The sequence below is a fragment of the Danio rerio genome, chromosome 4 (genome assembly GCF_052040795.2).
Source record: "Danio rerio strain M-AB ecotype USA chromosome 4, GRCz13ab, whole genome shotgun sequence".
NCBI classification, from domain to species: Eukaryota; Metazoa; Chordata; class Actinopteri; order Cypriniformes; family Danionidae; genus Danio; species Danio rerio.
Window position 1 is genome coordinate 73,265,001 of NC_141024.2, and position 20,000 is coordinate 73,285,000.

Genomic DNA, 20,000 nt, shown 5'->3' on the forward strand with positions numbered 1-20,000 from the left:
TTTTATGAACATTTGTAATAATTTAGGTGATATAGTCTGGGTTGGTGTTGTATATTTTTCTAAAAGAAAACCTCTTTGAAACTACTAAAATGTCAATAAAAGTTACTTTGTAAAAATCTAGACTTGAAATTTCAAAATCGAAAGTTGACAGAGCAGAGCTCAACATCCCATAATGCAATTCGCAACTGTAAATAAACACTTATGCATCACAAAACACAGAAACTGTTAATCAACATATATATTTTTTTACAGTGTAGGGCATAACTAGTCTCACACAGTGGTGTTTCTAAGCCCTAACTTTTTTTGTCACCGATTTTCCAGAGAAGTTCAATCAGGTTTAGGTCAGGACTCCAGGCTGCCATTTCATTATTCCAGTGTTTTCAGCTTCCGATTTATGCTTCTGCGTCAAGTGATCGGCTGCCTTATATGAATTATACTTCTTTGTGCTGTTTGTTTTTTTTTTGTTGTTTTTTTTTAAACATTTATTTATGATTATTTTTTCAAGCTTTAACAAAACATTTTGTACATTTAAGGTTGTAACTTTCCCCCCATTTTTGAACATTGCCACCGAAATAAATTAGCAAACAAATAAAATTAAAATACAATTACAACAGGAATAAATAAAAGTATAGCAAAATTGAAAATATTGTTAATAATAGTAAATAAATAAATAAAAAGAATAAAATAATAATAATAGTAAATTAATAAAAAATAAGTAAATAAACTTTAAAAAATAATTCAAATAAATAATTGTGCTGTTTGTTTCTGAACGCTACCTAAATGTACAAGTAGCTAAAACTCGCTCATTCAGAGGTGGGAACCGGTGGACGTGCAGCACCTTTAACCATAAGGTAAACACAAAACAAAAGTCTCCATCTGGAGCTACTTCACGGGACTCGACACTTGTAAACATTCGTTCCAACGGGTTTGTGGGGCTCTTGGTTCACAATCAGCACAGCTACCAAGCCTACCAACCACAGAGCTTGAGCTACGAATCGTTGAGGCGAGTAGTTACATTTCTTTAGAGGTGCATGTCAGCATTGGCATCAGCCATGGCGAAGGTTACGCGACCGTGCGAAGGCTGTGCACTTGACGCAGAAGTATTTATCAGCCTTATGAAACAGTTTCTTAGCCCTAACTTTTTTTGTCACAGATTTTTTTTTTCGAAGAATTTGCTCTTCAGTGTTTGGACTCTCAGTAATGACTTCAAACCACACTGAACTGAGCTAAACCGAACTGAACTTAAACACTAAAAACTGAACTACCCTGATCCAGTTACTATGACCATTTATGTGAAGCTGCTTTGACACAATCTACATTGTAAAAGCGCTATACAAATAAAGCTGAATTGAACTGAATTTTTCCAGAGAAATTCAATCAGGTTTAGTTCAGGACTCTGGGCTGCCATTTCCTCATATCAGTGTTTCCAGCTTCCTAAGAAATGCTTATTAATTATTCTGTGTTCAGTGCAAATTCTCTAAAACAATGAGACATTGTATGTCAAAATACAAATTCCTACACTGTTCAGAGCTGAACTAATGAATGTCAGAGTTCACCGTCTTATTTTTAGTCTTCATCTAGTCCAGTGGTTCTCAAAGTGGGAGTCGGGACCCCCCGAGGGGTCGCGGGGCAATGAAGGGGGGGTCGCTTGGTGATTTCCAAAAATCTATTTATTTTTATTAAACCATAAGAATTAACATATTTTATCCATAACTATACTGAAAATAAAAATAGACGTTTATAGTTACTATATACTATATAGTTACTATATTAGCTTATAGTTACTAGTTCTATTGGATTGCGCCCCCTGGGGTAATTACAGTATATTAAAGGCAGCAATAGCGTCAGATGCATTTTGATTTTATAACATCAGGTTGTACTTTCTGGCACATTTAAAGCACTGACACGAATTTAATTGGCGTGTCTGCGTCATTGCATGCAAGGTTTCTGTATTTATTACCACCTCAGAGGATATTGGGGGTCGCGAGTCACTGGCATTGTTATTTTGGGGGTCGCGGGCTGAAAAGTTTGGGAACCCCTGATCTAGTCAACCTGCTGTAAGAGAGTATCAATCATTTTAAAATGTAGTAATTTTGCAATGTCTTTAAAACTGCTAAGTTAGAGGCTGTTACTACCAATAACTGGGAATAATCTTGAAACAAAAATGGCTATGTTACTCCTCTTAGGCTAAAATTGTAGGTTGTTCACTCATTTTGATCTCCGCTGTATTTATTTTGGATATTTTTGTTAAATTATTATTTCTATTTAATTTTTACAGGAACGTATTTTGCCAAACATGCAGCCTTGGCATCCGGATATAGTGACAAGACTCCCCAGGGAACCAAATTATTGCTGATCGCCCGGGTTATTGTCGGGAAATACAAAGCAGGCCGTTATGATTACTGTACGCCTGATGATGACCAGGGTGAAAATGTTCACATCCATGACAGTTGTGTAGATAATGTTCACTTTCCGAGGATTTTTGTCATCTTTGATTCCAACCAGATTTATCCGGAGTACGTGCTTGAATATCGCGGCCGCTGATTTCAGATCAGCATCAGTGCAATAATGAGTGCTGGAAGAACTAGAGAACATGGGCCAGATTTACTAACAGCTTAAACATAAAAAAACGATTGGAAATTATTATTGTTAATTAAAATTTTAGATGAAATATCATGGGTCGACCATATTGCGTTTACATTTGTAGGAGTTTCACTGTCCTAACTATTTTATATGAGAGCAATTTAAAGAGCCTCTATTGTGCATTATAAAGGGGCTGATCTGCATGCAAGGTCAAAAAACACTTTCGCATTTATGTTTCCCTAATTATCCCAATGATCATTCATTTGTTCCCAAACTCCTCCTTTGTGATTGGTCGGCTGCATTCAGCGCGAGACTGAAAAAGAAACGCCCACCACGGTCATGAAGTCGCAAGTGTACAGAGTAGATGTGTGAGCCCAATGCAGGAGAGCATTAAACCAATGCACTCCTAACCTCAACGACAAGTAATAACAACGACAAACGTTCAGTTTTATGCCCCCCACCTCCACACATCCTGACTTTAGTCTGTTATCACTCCCACCCCCAGTCCTCACTTTTGTCCGCGATCTGGATCTCAATTTAGTCCATTATCACCTCCACCCACAGTCCTAGCTTTAATCTGCGATCACCCCAACCCCTGGTCCTCACTTTAGTCTGTTATCACCCACACCCACAGTCCTCACTTTAGTCCTCGATCACCCCCACCCACGGTCCTCACTAGAGTCCGTTATCACCCCTCCCCCAAAAGTCCTCACTTGAGTCTGCGATCACCCCAACCCCTGGTCCTCACTTTAGTCTGTTATCACCCCCCCAACAGTCCTCACTTTAGTCCTCGATCACCCCCACCCACGGTCCTCACTTTAGTCCTTTACCACCCCCACCCATGGCCCTCATTTTAGTCCAAAATCACCCAACCCCTGGTCCTCACTAGAGTCCGTTATCACCCCTCCCCCAAAAGTCCTCACTTGAGTCCACGATCACCCCAACCCCTGGTCCTCACTTTAGTCTGTTATCACCCCCCCAACAGTCCTCACTTTAGTCCTCAATCACCCCAACCCCTGGTCCCCACTTTTGTTTGTTACCACCGCCATCCACGGCCCTCACTTCAGTCCACAACCACCCAACCCCTGGTTCTCACTTGAGTTCGTTATCACCCCAATCCCTGGTCCTCACTTTAGTCAGTTATCACCCCCACTCACCATCCTCACTTTAGTCTACGATCACCCCAACCCCTGGTCCTCACTTTAGTTTGTTACCACCCCCATCCACGGCCCTCACTTTAGTCCACATTCACCCAACCCCTAGGCTTCACTTGAGTCCGTTATCACGCTCACCCATGGTCTTCACTTTAGTCCACGATCATCACAACCACTGGTCCTCACTTTAGCCCGTTATCACCCCCACTCACAGTCTTCACTTTAGTCTACGATCACCCCAACCCCTGGTCCTCACTTTAGTCCGTTATCACCCCCCCAACAGTGCTCACTTTAGTCCGTTAACACCCCCCCAACAGTGCTCACTTTAGTCCGTTATCACCCCCCCCCCCAACAGTCCTCACTTTAGTCCGTTATCACCCCCCCCAACAGTCCTCACTTTAGTCCGCGATCACCCCCACCCACAATCCTCACTTTAGTCCGCGGTCACCCCAACTCCTGGTCCTAACTTTAGTCTTCAATCACCCCAACCCCTGGTCCTCAATTTAGTCCATTATCACCCCCACTCACAGTTCTCACTTAAATCTGAAATCACCTAAACCCCAGGTCCTCACTTTAATCAATTTTCACCCCCACCCACAGTCCTCATTTTAGTGCGCGATCACCCCGACCCCTGATCCTCACTTTAGTCCGTTCTCACCCCCACCCCCGGTCCTCACTTTAGTCTGTTATCACCCACACCACCCCCGGTCCTCACTTTAGTCCGTTCTCACCCCCACCCCCGGTCCTCACTTTAGTCTGTTATTACCCCCACCCACGATCCTCACTTTAGTCCGCGATCACCGCAAACTCTGGTCCTCACTTTAGTCTGTTATATAATCTAATGTAATTTAGTCTAATTCCACACAGGTGTGTTTGATTGAGGTTGCAGCTGAACTCTGCAGGAAGGTAGATGTCCAGGAACAGGATTAAGTTTAATCGCTTTGTTTGTCAAAAATTACTTTACGATATTCTGGATTCGTGTCATGGGCAGGGCTTCTGTCCACCCGGTGACTCTAGTTTCGTTGCTAAATGGCTAACATGGATTTTATTGAGAGAATAGCTGCGTTTCTGTTCTTTAGGAAGGCTGAAAAACAGCAGGTATTCATTCGGCGCCTCTGTCTTGAGTCCACTAGATCCTTTCAGAGGTGCACTCCTTCCAGAAACCTCCAGAGGCTTTTCAGCGATGCTTCAGAATAATCCTGCCCTAGTTTGAAGAGCTGATCTCCTGTGTCAGCTGGAGGATTTCCCCTCAAGACACCAACAAGAGGCGCTACGTCATAATCACATTCATTCTAGAGCAAGCTCCTGATTGGCCTCATTTGCGCGAATTGCGCCATGCTTTCAATAGTCTGCGTTTCAGTCCGTCTGCAGTGAATACAAACACCAGGGTTTCCAAACTAAAGCGAGATGATGAAATTATGTATTTTCTTAGGTCGAAGAAGCTGGAGTAGCGTGGACACCAGGCATAGCTGTAACAAAACGAATGCATTTTAAAACAAAAACGCATTAGTGTAAACATGGGTGTAGAATATGTGAGGGAGGGGAACTAATTACTCTAAGCACTCGTTTATTTGGTACGATTTTCATTGACTTATTTTGTTTTCGACTGATGAGGTCAAACTTTAGACGAGTCTTCTTAATTGTGTCCATTTTGACCGTTAATCAGTTTGATATCAGTGTGAGATGGGGATCGTATTCAGTCTAACAAGATAAATATGTAAAGGAGTATTAAAAGTTTATTTTCTGCCGCTTTCCCGGGGCCGGGTAGCAGAGGCAGCAGTCTTAGGAGAGAACCCCAGACTTCCCTTTCCCCAGACACTTCCTCCAGCTTTTCCGGGGGGATCCCGAGGCGTTCCCAGGCCAGCTGAGAGACATAGTCCCTCCATCGTGTCCTACGTCTTCACCAAGACCTCCTCCCGGTGGGATATGCCTGGAACACCTCCCTAGGTAGGCATCGAGGCATCCTAAACAGATGCCCGAGCCACCTTAGCTGACTTCGATCTGGAGGAGCTTGTACTCCGTGCTCCTCACCTCATCCATAAAGGTGCGCCTTGCCACCCTGTGAAGGAAACTAATTTCGGTTGCTTGTATCCGAGATCTTGTCCTTTCGGTCATGACCCAAAGTTCATGACCATAGTTGAGAGTAGGAACGTAGATTGACCAGTAAATCGAGAGCTTTGCCTTTCGGCTCAGCCCTTTCTTCCCCACAACGGACCGGTACATCGACCACATTACTGCAGCCACTGCACCAATCCGCCAGTCAATCTCACGCTCCATCCTTCCCTCACTCGTGAACAAAACCCCAAGATACTTAAACTCTTCCACCTGGGGTAAGGACTTTCTTCCAACCTGGAGATGGCAAACCTTTTTCCGGTGGAGCACCAAGTATTAAAAATTGCAGTGCAATTTTTGTCTTTAACCGATTTCCTGTTTAGATAACTAGACTACGATCAGCTCAGCTTGTTTGCAACATAATTTGCACTATTCTTGTTGTATAGATAATAAAAATGAGCTCTTATCTTACTGTTCTTTAATTTGCATATTGTCAACAGAAACATCGGTAGGGCATCAACTTCTTATCGTCGCGGTTATGAAATTTGGCGTCGATGGTAATTGACCTTGTTAGTAAATCTGGCCCCGTGTGTAAAATGTCAGACTTTTATAACGAAGTTTTATATTTTTCCTAAACAAATTTGAATATTTATCGCAGAGCTATAAGGTGTTCACGCTAAGAACACTGACGGTAACTGTAAAGTTCTAATGGTCATTCTCGATAAAAATAGTGAAGATGAAAATTATATTTTAGACATTTATTATATTTAAGATTTTATTTTATTTATTTATTAGAAATAACAAGATATAATATTTAAAATGTGAAGGAATTTAAGTGTAGCGATATACAGTAGGGTATTAATAATTTCGGGCCTTTAAAAACTTTTATTTTGGATTCGATTACATTTGGTGGACGCTAAAATTCTGAAAATCAGATTTAAAAGTGTTCACGTTACATTTCAGGACACATTGCAGAAAAGCACATTGAGTATGTTTACATGGACACCAATTATCCGATTTTTGTGCGATTAAGACAATGGCTGCGACCGAAATCGCATACTTCCATACTATTTAGTACGCTAAAATCAATATGCACGCCTAGTAGTATGTCCGAATTCCTAGAATTCGAAAATCAGTATGCGAGAAGTACCCGAATGACTTACTACTTCTGAAGTGCGCATCGCATGCAAGCGACGCTATCCTGAGACGCACCACGAGAAAATTCATGAATGGGAGTGAAGTGACGCAACGTGGGTAGGTCACATGATCATGACAAAATGGCGGATGTAGTATGTTTGAATTACAATGGCTGTGTCCGAAACCGCATACTTCCATACTATATAGTACGCCAAAATCAGTATGCGAGCCGAGTAGTACGTCCGAATACATAGAATTCGAAAATCAGTAGACGAGAAGTACCCGGATGACTTACTACTTCCGGTCGAAATTCTGGAGTGCGCATCTCATGCACGCTGCGCTATCCCATGATGCCCCGCGAGCGAATTCATGAATGGGAGTGAAGCGACGCAAATTACGCAGGTAGGTCGCGTGACCATGACAAAATGGCGGATGTAGTACGTCCGAATTCCATTCATACTTTTCACATTCATACTGTATAGAACGTACTTTTCTAACGGCCGAGTAGTACGTTTAAATTCAAATACAGTACCTACTGAGTAGTAGGCGGTTTCGGACGCAGCCAATATTCCGACGAAGAGTAAGTCTACCATGTAAATAGCAATTTTTAATGAATTCAATCAAATTAAGGTCACAATCGAACTAAACAGAAATGGAATTAAGACGTGGAGATATTAGTGGCATTATAGAATTTTAGTACAGACATGCAAACACTCAAAACTATTACCGTTGTGTAGGATTTTCGCCGCATTTTGCGACAAGACGGCTGTTTGACACTATACTCTGCACCTACCAAGTCAGTGAAGGATCACAGACACACAAAATGCGGAGGCGTGCGGTATCATATCCATTAAAACAACACTCTTCCAGCAGTTCATACTCGCATCCAATATCTCGTTTGTTACGGGGGCATGCCTGAAATGTTCCTGAAAGTGCCAAAATGCAGGTAAAGTCGAACAACTAATAATGAAACTCCGGAGGAAATGTGGATAGTGCTGACGCAGTGACGTTAATCGATCTATGTGCTATAACATGTAAAACGGGATCGTGAAAGGAACCTTCAAAAAGCAACTCGCGCCTATTCGTTCATTTTCTTTTCGGATTAGTCCCTTTATTAACCCGGGGTCGCCACAGCGGAATGAACCACCAACAGATCCAGCACATTGTTTTACGCAGCGGATGCCCTTCCAGCCGCAACCCATCTCCGGGAAAACGCTTATTCAGATTAAGGCTAATAATTTGATTACTGATGTCCATGTAAACGTAGTCAGTGATGATTATCGTCAGAAGGACGCCATTTCATAAATTAACCGTCATTTTAAAAAATGCTTAAACACAACGGACACCTGAAAAACAACTGGTTAAACCCTCAGAATGAACGGTGGTAAGTATTAACAGAGAAGATGCCAAACAAAATTGTTTCGATTTGTACACATCTATGTATTAAAAAATGTTTATTTCTTGCCGCCTTTTCTTAAACGCTTCCCCATTATGAGCAAAAACATTCGTTACTATATGAAAGCTGTTTGCCATTTCTCGTTTTAGCCAATTTAAACAATTATAAACAACTCAAAACATACATATTAAGATGTTCTGATTCCTATGATGAAGAACCGCATCCAGCCCTCCATCTTAATTTCGAACGTCACGCGAAAACATCCTATTTAAGACATTCCAGGGATCATGGATCAATTTGAGTACGTCAGAATACTTAAAGAGGTCGCGTTGCCCTATGCTGGAGAGGAAATGTCCTTATAAAGAGGGTTTCAACAAGACATAACCCCCAAAACACTCTTAAGCGAGCAGCATCTTGGTTTCAGACCAACAGAATTAACGTTATAAAGTGGCCAGCCCAGTTCCCAGAGCTTAGCCCAATAGATAAACCCGTAGGCTGATATCAAAACATGCTGCTTCTAAGGCAAAACCGAGAAATGTAGAGGAAGGTGCCAGAAATTACAGAGATGGAAAGCAGTTCTTAGAACTGTGGTTATACAACTAAATAACATTATGGAGTGGCCAGCCTAGTCCCCAGATCGTAACCCAATAGAGAAACCTGTAGGCTGATATCAAAACATGCTGTCTCTGAGGAAAAAACAGGAAATGCAGAGGAAGATGCTAGAAATTGTGCAACACGGATGGGGAGCAGTTCTCAGAACCATGATTATACGATTATATAACGTTATGGAGTGGCCAGCCTAGTCCCCAGATCTCAACCCAAAAGAGAATTTTTCAGGCTGATGTCTGAAAATAGAGGCAAATCCAAGTAACGTAAAGGAAGTTGCCAGAAATTGTGCAACACAGATAGGGAGCAGTTCTCAGAACCATGATTATACGTTTATATAACGTTATGGAGTGGCCAGCCTAGTCCCCAGATCGTAACCCAATAGAGAAACCTGTAGGCTGATATCAAAACATGCTGTCTCTGAGGAAAAAACAGGAAATGCAGAGGAAGATGCTAGAAATTGTGCAACACGGATGGGGAGCAGTTCTCAGAACCATGATTATACGTTTATATAACGTTATGTAGTGGCCAGCCTAGTCCCCAGACCTCAACCCAAAAGAGAATTTTTCAGGCTGATGTCTGAACATAGTTTCTGAGGCAAATCCAAGTAACGTAAAGGAAGTTGCCAGAAATTGTGCAACACAGATGGGGAGCAGTTCTCAGAACCATGATTATACGATTATATAACGTTATGGAGTGGCCAGGCTAGTCCCCAGACCTCAACCCAATAGAGAATTTTTCAACTATTTCAGTTAATTGTTACAGTTTTGACCAAAATATGCAGACATTGGTATTTTTTAAACAGTCTACTATTTGTTTGTCTTCACTTTCTGTAAAGTAATAATACTTTTAACATTTTCTTCATGGTTTAATTTAAAATGTTTAGTATCCCCAATGCATTTGTATGTATCGAAATAAAAGTTATTTTGAAGATTTTGAGATTTTACTCGGCTTTTTTCAACACACTGCTAATAATTTGTAGATAGATAGATAGATAGATAGATACAGCACAATATATAACAGCAATGGGGTGAAAGATTATCCTTTTCGTGTGTATTTAAGGTCTTTGATTGATCGTTTCAAGAGTGTGTCGCAGAAATTTGACCATTTGTAACTTTAATAAAGTTTATTTTATTGAAAAAATTTAGCAACGAAGGCTATACAGTGTTGTTTTACGTTATACTATTCAAATACTGTACCCGAATAGCCTACTCCTGTGATTTGTTTATCATTTTTAATAGCCGATTCACTCGCTACAAAACCATCCGAATCAATCCAAATGAATGAATTCTTACCAAATAGAGCTATTCATAATATCGTATGCATAATACAGTAAAACTAATTCCTGCAAAGTCCGATTCTACCAGTATCGTCTCAAAGTGCTCAATAATATTTGCATCTGGTGACTCTGCAGGCCATGGGAGATGTTTAACTTCCCTTTCATGTTCGTCAAACCACCTTCAGGATCCAATGTTTGACCCACTGGGTGCATACGGTCCTCCGTAATGCTTCAGTAGTCCTCGGCAGTGATGCTCCATCAAGCACTGGGTCTATGGAATGCCAGGATATTGGAAACCAGACCTCCCATGCTTCACTCTGGGCAGGCAACAGTGTGGGTGACATGCTTCTTTGGGGCTTCTCCACACCGTAACTCTCCCGGACGTGGGAAAGACGGTGAAGGTGAAGGTGGACTCAACACAGAACAATACATGTTTCACAATGTCCACAGTGACGAAAAGTTTGGCTATAGCAGCCCGGCCAAGTATATTGACCCCCTCCCGACAAACAGTTTTGCTAGAAGCAGGAGAGCTGGATCCTGCAGTGAGATGGACAGCTGTGGTTTTACGTTATTTGGATATAATCCGGGTAAGCACTCAGGCGTTAGCTTACTCTTGCGTCCACAGGTAATTCTGATAAATGTGGTCCGTCTTTCGTGGCGGTCTGCTGACATTACCCTTGATACAGTGGCGGTTGATATGTTAACTAAGTGATATCTCTAAATCTACCCCTGAACCTTCTACAACACAGTACTTTCGTTTGTGAGTACATGCTAACTCAACAGACAGTCAAATAAAAAGTGTAACTGAAGACTTTTATTTTGTTACTTATGACTTAATTGCTGATATACTCATCATGATATCATCATTTTCATCCGCCTATCTGGGGCCGGGTCGCGGGGGCAGCAGTCTTAGGAGAGAACTCCGGACTTGGTTTTGAATGGTTTGATGCTGCGTTCACACCAGATGCGTCAAGCGCGAGTGATTTACATGTTAAGTCAATGCGGACGCGCGAATAGACATCCTGTAGCGCGATACACGCGAATGGCGCGGCGAGAATGATGCGAATGGCGCAGTGGGAATAGCGCGATATGCGCGAGGCGAATTGAGCGTTTTGCGCGTTTGACGCGCTTAACGAGCGTTTCACGCGAATCTCTCGAATTCGAAAATCTGAACTTTAGCGGACATTCGCGCCGCGTTAACCAATCAGAAGCTTGCTCTTGTGGGGGTGTGATTGTGACGTAGAACCAGTTGATGGTGTCCCGGGGCAAATCCTCCAGCCGACACCGACAACAAGTCATCAAACTGGGCTTGGCTCAGTCAGAAGCACCGCTGAAAGCCTCCGTCATCCAGGTTCAGTTTCTGGAGGAGTTTATGAGCTCACATAGCTGGATGCACCTCTGAAAGCATGTAGTGGACTCAGACACGGTCCTAAACGTATCGACGCTGTTTTTCAGCCTTCCTAAAGCACATAAACACTGTTATTTTCTTCATAAAATCCATGTTAGCCTTTTAGCAATGAAGCTACAGTCACCGGGAAGACAGAAGCCCTGCCCTTCACGCCAATCCGCATCTGTTCTGAAGTAAATTTCACACGCGAATGAAGCGGATTTGACGCGCGAATGAAGCGAGTAAACTCAAATGTTCACGCGACTATTTACGCACGAATAGCGCAAATTATCCGCGCGTTCCGCGTCTGGTGTGAACACAGCATTAGAAGCACTTTAATGATTAATTATTCAACACACACACTTTTGGGAAAACTACTTTCATCAGTAAACAAGTTTATTTTAACACCAAACACACTAGTATCGGCTCAACGCAAGGCGTGCTATTTAAGAGGTGGTCTTCTTTTCAACGTAAACAAATTAAATATACCTTAATTATCTCCGCGTCACCGGAAGGACTCAGTCAAAGTAGTCTTCAATGTCGATGTTTGGGTTTAGCAGCTCCTCGCCATATCGGGTCAAGTCCATTTGGTTGAGGATGAGGTTTTCGAAGGTTTCCTCCAGATCGGTTTCTCCAATAAGGACGGCTCCCACCATCCGGCCGCCGCTCAGGACCACTTTCAGATACTCCTGTCCTTTCGTACACCGCACGAGAAGCTCGTGGTCCTGGCCCAAACCCTGAGCGTTGAACTTCCCCAGCAAAACCACCTGCGGATTAAAAACAACCCCCCAAAAAATAGACATATATGAAAATAGAAGCATTTTCACATTCTTACAAACAGAGAATTACCATTTAAAATCAACGAATGGCCAAAATAATCTGAATTCTGATTGAATGTTGCTTAGTCTTACATAAAGAGAGGAAGAGGATAAAATAAAAGTGGAAATTCCTCTAGAAAGAGCTTGATATTTTCTTTGTTTGAATATTTATAACAGATAGAATTGCTCGCCTTGTAGTTGAAGAACTTTGTGATGTGTGAGAAGAGCTCAAAGCAGAAGTCCAGCTCGATGGGCTCGTCCAGGACATCTGCAGCCATGCAGCGAGCTGCGTACCAGCCCATCTGACGCGCCTGAGTCCACAGCCGCATCTGAACCAGACAATCAGCCCTCAGTACGTCACGGTAAACCAATCACTGAGCCAGAACCACTGTGTTTGTTTAAAGTAGGGGTGGCCAACCCTGTTCCTGGAGATCGACCTTCCTGGAGATTTCAGTTGCTACCCATATCAAACACACCTGAACCAATTAATTAGGACCTGAACACCTGTTGATAATTACAGGCAGGTGTGTTTGATATGGGCTGCAATTGAAATCTCCAGGAAGGTCGATCTCCAGGAACAGGGTTGGCCACCCCTGCTTTATAGCACATATGAAAGCACGTTTCAAGGATTTTGGAGATCCCAATAAGAGCAGCCTTACCACAGACACTTATTCTGCAAACTGCTGTAGGATTTGATCTTGACTAAACTAAACATTAATATGTTTTAGGTATATCTCTTGGCAATATTTCGTCTCAATCATCAGTTCCAGATCTGACGGAGATGGTAAGTTTTAGAAATGTACATAAATTAAATGCTGGCGAATCACATCCATTGTTATTTTGACCTATTACCTTAGCATCTTCACGTTGTTTGTGAGAAATATTATTTATAATTGTTGTTTTTAATAAAAAAAATGCATTCCAAGGTACGTTATTCCCAGATAACAACCACAAAAAAAAAAAACACAGGCTCATCCGGGAATATCGACGAATACGTTCAAATCAAGATACTGATGTCTTTGCATGTCTCTTTGACACCGTCTTGAGGAAGATAATACGCAAGTTAGTCTATGATTCATTCAGCCAGAGTCGCTTCTGTCAGCTTTGTGTTTTTGACTGTTTGACACCATCTTGAGTCTGAATAATGCGCAGGTTAGTGTATACTCCATCAGCTGTTTTAGTTTCTGTTGTGTTTTTGACTGTTTGACACCATCTTGGGTCTGAATAATGCGCAGGTTAGTGTATACTCCATCAGCTGTTTTAGTTTCTGTTGTGTTTTTGACTGTTTGGCGCCATCTTGTGTCTGAATAATGTGCAGGTTAGTGTATACTCCATCAGCTGTTTTAGTTTCTGTTGTGTTTTTGGCTGTTTGACACCATCTTGGGTCTAAATAATGCGCAGGTTAGTGTATACTCCATCAGCTGTTTTAGTTTCTGTTGTGTTTTTGACTGTTTGGTGCCATGTTGTGTCTGAATAATGCGCAGGTTAGTGTATACTCCATCAGCTGTTTTAGTTTCTGTTGTGTTTTTGACTGTTTGACACCATCTTGGGTCTGAATAATGCGCAGGTTAGTGTATACTCCATCAGCTGTTTTAGTTTCTGTTGTGTTTTTGACTGTTTGGTGCCATGTTGTGTCTGAATAATGCGCAGGTTAGTGTATACTCCATCAGCTGTTTTAGTTTCTGTTGTGTTTTTGACTGTTTGGCGCCATCTTGTGTCTGAATAATGCGCAGGTTAGTGTATACTCCATCAGCTGTTTTAGTTTCTGTTGTGTTTTTGGCTGTTTGTCTCCATCTTGTGTCTGAATAATGTCATTGACCTGGAATGAACAAATAGAGTAAGCGATGTGCAGGTGTACCTGTTGCCAGAGAGAGCTGGGCTCCCAGCCTGCACTGCACACGTCACCAGCCGCAAACACATCTGATTCAGACGTGCGCATGTGATCGTCCACTAGCAGACCATGATCCGCCGCCACATCAAACTGTAAAAGATGCATAAAATACATTTAACAAAATGAGCAAATTGTATAAAGCACATTTTTAAAGATTTATTATAATAGAATAATTATTTTTTTCAAGATTAAGAATGTTTCTTTTAGTTTTAAAGTCAAGTAAAACATTATTGATTAAGCTATTATTATGTGTTAAGTAATTATCAATAAAATATATGCATTATTAATATAAAACACAACTATAAATTTAACACACACAACAGACACTTATCCAAAATGACAAATGAGGGTAAAAGAAACAAAAATAATAATGATGATATATTAAAATGATAATAATAATTAATAATGATAATAATAAATATAAAAAAAATGGTTTCAAAGAACCGTTTTCAAATATAAAAAATAACTAAACAGATAATTTTATAAATAATATCAACAAAATCCAACAGTAAGTAAATAGCAAGTAAACAAATATAAATATTTTTAAATATAAATGACTTTATTTATATTTAATCAACACATAAATACACGTTTATAACTAAACGTATGGATTCAGATGCATGTTTACATTGTTGCCAGGAAGAAACGGATCAGTGTTTGGTACGACGCCTGTTGCGCTGACAATAAAATCACAGCCATAAATCTTCCCATTGGTCAGCTGCACATAAGCTGGCCACACGCCTGCAAACAACAACAAACAAGCAAAGATTTAGGTTCTATTATTAAGCTGAACGAATTATTTTCAGGCTGTGTTTGTTAATTTACCTAATTCAGCTGTCTTTGTGCCGTGTTCGGACTGCAGAAGCTCCTGCTGGGTGTAAATCTGCTCAACCTCACACTCGTATTCGATATGAATGCCACGGACGCTCTGAGAAATGATGGAGGAGCATGAAAAAAATGCAGTGGAAAGAGATCTTTTTGAATCATTGTAAGTAAGCTGGTTAGTGTATAAATGCAAACATGTGCTGTATACAGACCTGCTTTGCTCCTCTTAGTTCAATGCCCTCATGCCAGTCCGGGCCGAGGGCACTGCCGAGCTCAGATGAAGACCCACTGTGGCCTGCTGGGAAATATAAACAACAAAAAAAATTTAGATAAATAAAAAAAAGCTAAATGACAGAGAAAGCTAAACTAGAGGGAAAGCTAAACGAGAAGGAAAGCTAAACGAGAGGGAAAGCTAAACGAGAGAGAAAGCTAAACGAGAGGGAAAGCTAAACGAGAGAGAAAGCTAAACTAGAGGGAAAGCTAAACGAGAGAGAAAGCTAAACTAGAGGGAAAGCTAAACTAGAGGGAAAGCTAAACGAGAGAGAAAGCTAAACGAGAGAGAAAGCTAAACTAGAGGGAAAGCTAAACTAGAGGGAAAGCTAAACGAGAGGGAAAGCTAAACGAGAGAGAAAGCTAAACTAGAGGGAAAGCTAAACAAGAGAGAAAGCTAAACGAGAGGGAAAGCTAAACTAGAAGGAAAGCTAAACGAGAGGGAAAGCTAAACGAGAGAGAAAGCTAAACGAGAGGGAAAGCTAAACGAGAGAGAAAGCTAAACTAGAGGGAAAGCTAAACTAGAGGGAAAGCTAAACGAGAGAGAAAGCTAAACGAGAGAGAAAGCTAAACTAGAGGGAAAGCTAAACTAGAGGGAAAGCTAAACGAGAGGGAAAGCTAAACGAGAGAGAAAGCTAAACTAGAGGGAAAGCTAAACAAGAGAGAAAGCTAAACGAGAGAGAAAGCTAAACTAGAGGGAAAGCTAAACTAGAGGGAAAGCTAAACTAGAGGGAAAGCTAAACGAGAGGGAAAGCTAAACGAGAGGGAAAGCTAAACTAGAAGGAAAGCTAAACGAGAGGGAAAGCTAAACGAGAGAGAAAGCTAAACTAGAGGGAAAGCTAAACTAGAGGGAAAGCTAAACGAGAGGGAAAGCTAAACTAGAGGGAAAGCTAAACTAGAGGGAAAGCTAAACGAGAGAGAAAGCTAAACGAGAGGGAAAGCTAAACTAGAGGGAAAGCTAAACGAGAGGGAAAACTAAACGAGAGAGAAGGCTAAACGAGAGAGAAGGCTAAACTAGAGGGAAAGCTAAACGAGAGAGAAGGCTAAACGAGAGGGAAAGCTAAACGAGAGAGAAAGCTAAACGAGAGAGAAAGCTAAACTAGAGGGAAAGCTAAACGAGAGGGAAAGCTAAACTAGAGGGAAAGCTAAACGAGAGGGAAAGCTAAACGAGAGGGAAAGCTAAACGAGAGGGAAAGCTAAACGAGAGGGAAAGCTAAACGAGAGGGAAAGCTAAACTAGAGGGAAAGCTAAACGAGAGGGAAAGCTAAACTAGAGGGAAAGCTAAACGAGAAGGAAAGCTAAACTAGAGGGAAAGCTAAACGAGAGGGAAAGCTATACGAAAAGGAAAGCTAAACTAGAGGGAAAGCTAAACTAGAGGGAAAGCTAAACTAGAGGGAAAGCTAAACGAGGGAAAGCTAAACGAGAGGGAAAGCTAAACTAGAGGGAAAGCTAAACAAGAAGGAAAGCTAAACTAGAGGGAAAGCTAAACGAGAGGGAAAGCTAAACGAAAAGGAAAGCTAAACTAGAGGGAAAGCTAAACGAGAGGGAAAGCTAAAATAGAGGGAAAGCTAAACGAGAAGGAAAGCTAAACAAGAGGGAAAGCTAAACGAGAGGGAAAGCTAAACTAGAGGGAAAGCTAAACGAGAGGGAAAGCTAAACGAGAGGGAAAGCTAAACGAGAGGGAAAGCTAAACGAGAGGGAAAGCTAAACGAGAGGGAAAGCTAAACGAGAGGGAAAGCTAAACGAGAGGGAAAGCTAAACGAGAGGGAAAGCTAAACGAGAGGGAAAGCTAAACGAGAGGGAAAGCTAAACGAGGGAAAGCTAAACGAGAGGGAAAGCTAAACGAGGGAAAGCTAAACGAGAGGGAAAGCTAAACGAGAGGGAAAGCTAAACGAGAGGGAAAGCTAAACTAGAGGGAAAGCTAAACGAGGGAAAGCTAAACGAGAGGGAAAGCTAAACTAGAGGGAAAGCTAAACGAGAGGGAAAGCTAAACTAGAGGGAAAGCTAAACTAGAGGGAAAGCTAAACGAGAGGGAAAGCTAAACGAGAGGGAAAGCTAAACTAGAGGGAAAGCTAAACTAGAGGGAAAGCTAAACGAGGGAAAGCTAAACGAGAGGGAAAGCTAAACTAGAGGGAAAGCTAAACGAGAAGGAAAGCTAAACTAGAGGGAAAGCTAAACGAGAGGGAAAGCTAAACGAGAGGGAAAGCTAAACTAGAGGGAAAGCTAAACTAGAGGGAAAGCTAAACGAGAGGGAAAGCTAAACGAGAAGGAAAGCTAAACTAGAGGGAAAGCTAAACTAGAGGGAAAGCTAAACGAGAGGGAAAGCTAAACTAGAGGGAAAGCTAAACGAGAGGGAAAGCTAAACTAGAGGGAAAGCTAAACTAGAGGGAAAGCTAAACTAGAGGGAAAGCTAAACTAGAGGGAAAGCTAAACGAGAGGGAAAGCTAAACTAGAGGGAAAGCTAAACTAGAGGGAAAGCTAAACTAGAGGGAAAGCTAAACTAGAGGGAAAGCTAAACTAGAGGGAAAGCTAAACGAGAGGGAAAGCTAAACGAGAGGGAAAGCTAAACTAGAGGGAAAGCTAAACTAGAGGGAAAGCTAAACGAGAGGGAAAGCTAAACGAGAGGGAAAGCTAAACTAGAGGGAAAGCTAAACGAGAGGGAAAGCTAAACTAGAGGGAAAGCTAAACGAGAAGGAAAGCTAAACTAGAGGGAAAGCTAAACGAGAGGGAAAGCTAAACGAGAGGGAAAGCTAAACTAGAGGGAAAGCTAAACTAGAGGGAAAGCTAAACGAGAGGGAAAGCTAAACTAGAGGGAAAGCTAAACTAGAGGGAAAGCTAAACTAGAGGGAAAGCTAAACGAGAGAGAAAGCTAAACAAGAAGGAAAGCTAAACTAGAGGGAAAGCTAAACTAGAGGGAAAGCTAAACGAGAGGGAAAGCTAAACGAGAGGGAAAGCTAAACTAGAGGGAAAGCTAAACTAGAGGGAAAGCTAAACTAGAGGGAAAGCTAAACTAGAGGGAAAGCTAAACTAGAGGGAAAGCTAAACGAGAGGGAAAGCTAAACTAGAGGGAAAGCTAAACTAGAGGGAAAGCTAAACTAGAGGGAAAGCTAAACTAGAGGGAAAGCTAAACGAGAGGGAAAGCTAAACGAGAGGGAAAGCTAAACTAGAGGGAAAGCTAAACTAGAGGGAAAGCTAAACGAGAGGGAAAGCTAAACGAGAGGGAAAGCTAAACTAGAGGGAAAGCTAAACGAGAGGGAAAGCTAAACGAGAGGGAAAGCTAAACGAGAGGGAAAGCTAAACGAGGGAAAGCTAAACGAGAGGGAAAGCTAAACTAGAGGGAAAGCTAAACGAGAGGGAAAGCTAAACGAGAGGGAAAGCTAAACTAGAGGGAAAGCTAAACTAGAGGGAAAGCTAAACTAGAGGGAAAGCTAAACGAGAAGGAAAGCTAAACTAGAGGGAAAGCTAAACGAGAGGGAAAGCTAAACTAGAGGGAAAGCTAAACGAGAAGGAAAGCTAAACTAGAGGGAAAGCTAAACTAGAAGGAAAGCTAAACTAGAGGGAAAGCTAAACGAGAGGGAAAGCTAAACTAGAGGGAAAGCTAAACTAGAGGGAAAGCTAAACGAGAGGGAAAGCTAAACTAGAGGGAAAGCTAAACGAGAGGGAAAGCTAAACTAGAGGGAAAGCTAAACTAGAGGGAAAGCTAAACTAGAGGGAAAGCTAAACTAGAGGGAAAGCTAAACGAGAGGGAAAGCTAAACGAGAGGGAAAGCTAAACTAGAGGGAAAGCTAAACTAGAGGGAAAGCTAAACTAGAGGAAAAGCTAAACGAGAGGGAAAGCTAAACTAGAGGGAAAGCTAAACGAGAGGGAAAGCTAAACTAGAGGGAAAGCTAAACGAGAGGGAAAGCTAAACTAGAGGGAAAGCTAAACGAGAAGGAAAGCTAAACTAGAGGGAAAGCTAAACGAGGAAAAGCTAAACGAGAAGGAAAGCTAAACGAGAAGGAAAGCTAAACTAGACCCTACTAAAAAAACCAGCTTAAACCAGCCTAGGCTGGTTGGCTGGTTTAAGCTGGTCAGCCAGGCTGGTTTTAGAGGGGTTTTGGCCATTTCCAGGCTGGTTTCCAGCCATTTCCAGCCTGGTCTTAGCTGGTCAGGCTGGGAGATGACCAGCTAACACCAGCTTGACCAGTCAAGCCAGGCTGGGAGCCCAGCCCAAACCAGCTATGTCCAGCTTAAACCAGGCTGGTCAAGCTGGTTTTAGCTGGATTTAGCTGGTCATTTTCCAGCCTGACCAGCTAAGACCAGGCTGGAAATGGCTGGAAACCCCTCTAAAACCAGGCTGGTCAATCAGCTAAAACCAGCCAACCAGCCTAGCCTGGTTTAAGCTGGATTTTTCAGCAGGGGAGGGAAAGCTAAACGAGAGGGAAAGCTAAACGAGAGGGAAAGCTAAACGAGAGGGAAAGCTAAACGAGAGGGAAAATTAGTTAAAAATCAAAGTGGTTTTGAACCTACTGTTGGGTAAAGTTACTTAAAAAATATATTATAACCTGAATCCTATCCTCACTCACTTTCATTCAGCTTATTTCCTGCAAAAAAATGACAGTT

The 20,000-nt window shown here is 41.8% G+C and overlaps 2 protein-coding genes and 1 long non-coding RNA gene across 12 annotated transcripts in view; 2 read left to right on the forward strand and 1 right to left on the reverse strand.

Moving 5' to 3' along the window:
* Window positions 1-2,671, forward strand: part of parp11 (poly(ADP-ribose) polymerase family member 11) — a 19,340-nt gene extending 16,669 nt beyond the window's left edge. For all 4 annotated transcript variants that reach the window (XM_087250390.2, XM_087250393.2, XM_087250392.2 and 1 more), the window contains one exon: window positions 2,279-2,671. In XM_087250390.2, the coding sequence (XP_087106516.2) occupies window positions 2,279-2,544 (266 nt within the window). In that variant the 3' untranslated portion in view covers window positions 2,545-2,671. The remainder of the gene's footprint in view (window positions 1-2,278) is intronic.
* Window positions 1-20,000, reverse strand: part of pyroxd1 (pyridine nucleotide-disulphide oxidoreductase domain 1) — a 40,422-nt gene that overhangs the window by 10,438 nt on the left and 9,984 nt on the right. For 3 of the 7 annotated variants that reach the window (XM_087246289.2, XM_088649722.1, NM_200763.1), the window contains 7 exon segments: window positions 15,341-15,426; window positions 15,129-15,231; window positions 14,932-15,044; window positions 14,271-14,393; window positions 12,604-12,741; window positions 12,084-12,361; window positions 4,664-5,206 (listed from right to left, as the gene is read on the reverse strand). In XM_087246289.2, the coding sequence (XP_087102415.2) occupies window positions 12,113-12,361; window positions 12,604-12,741; window positions 14,271-14,393; window positions 14,932-15,044; window positions 15,129-15,231; window positions 15,341-15,426 (812 nt within the window). In that variant the 3' untranslated portion in view covers window positions 4,664-5,206; window positions 12,084-12,112. 7 annotated transcript variants of the gene reach the window in all.
* Window positions 10,017-20,000, forward strand: part of LOC148682559 (uncharacterized) — a 12,587-nt gene continuing 2,603 nt past the window's right edge. The window contains exons 1-2 of the long non-coding RNA XR_015943070.1: window positions 10,017-12,764; window positions 13,141-13,196. This is a non-coding gene — a long non-coding RNA (uncharacterized LOC148682559). The remainder of the gene's footprint in view (window positions 12,765-13,140; window positions 13,197-20,000) is intronic.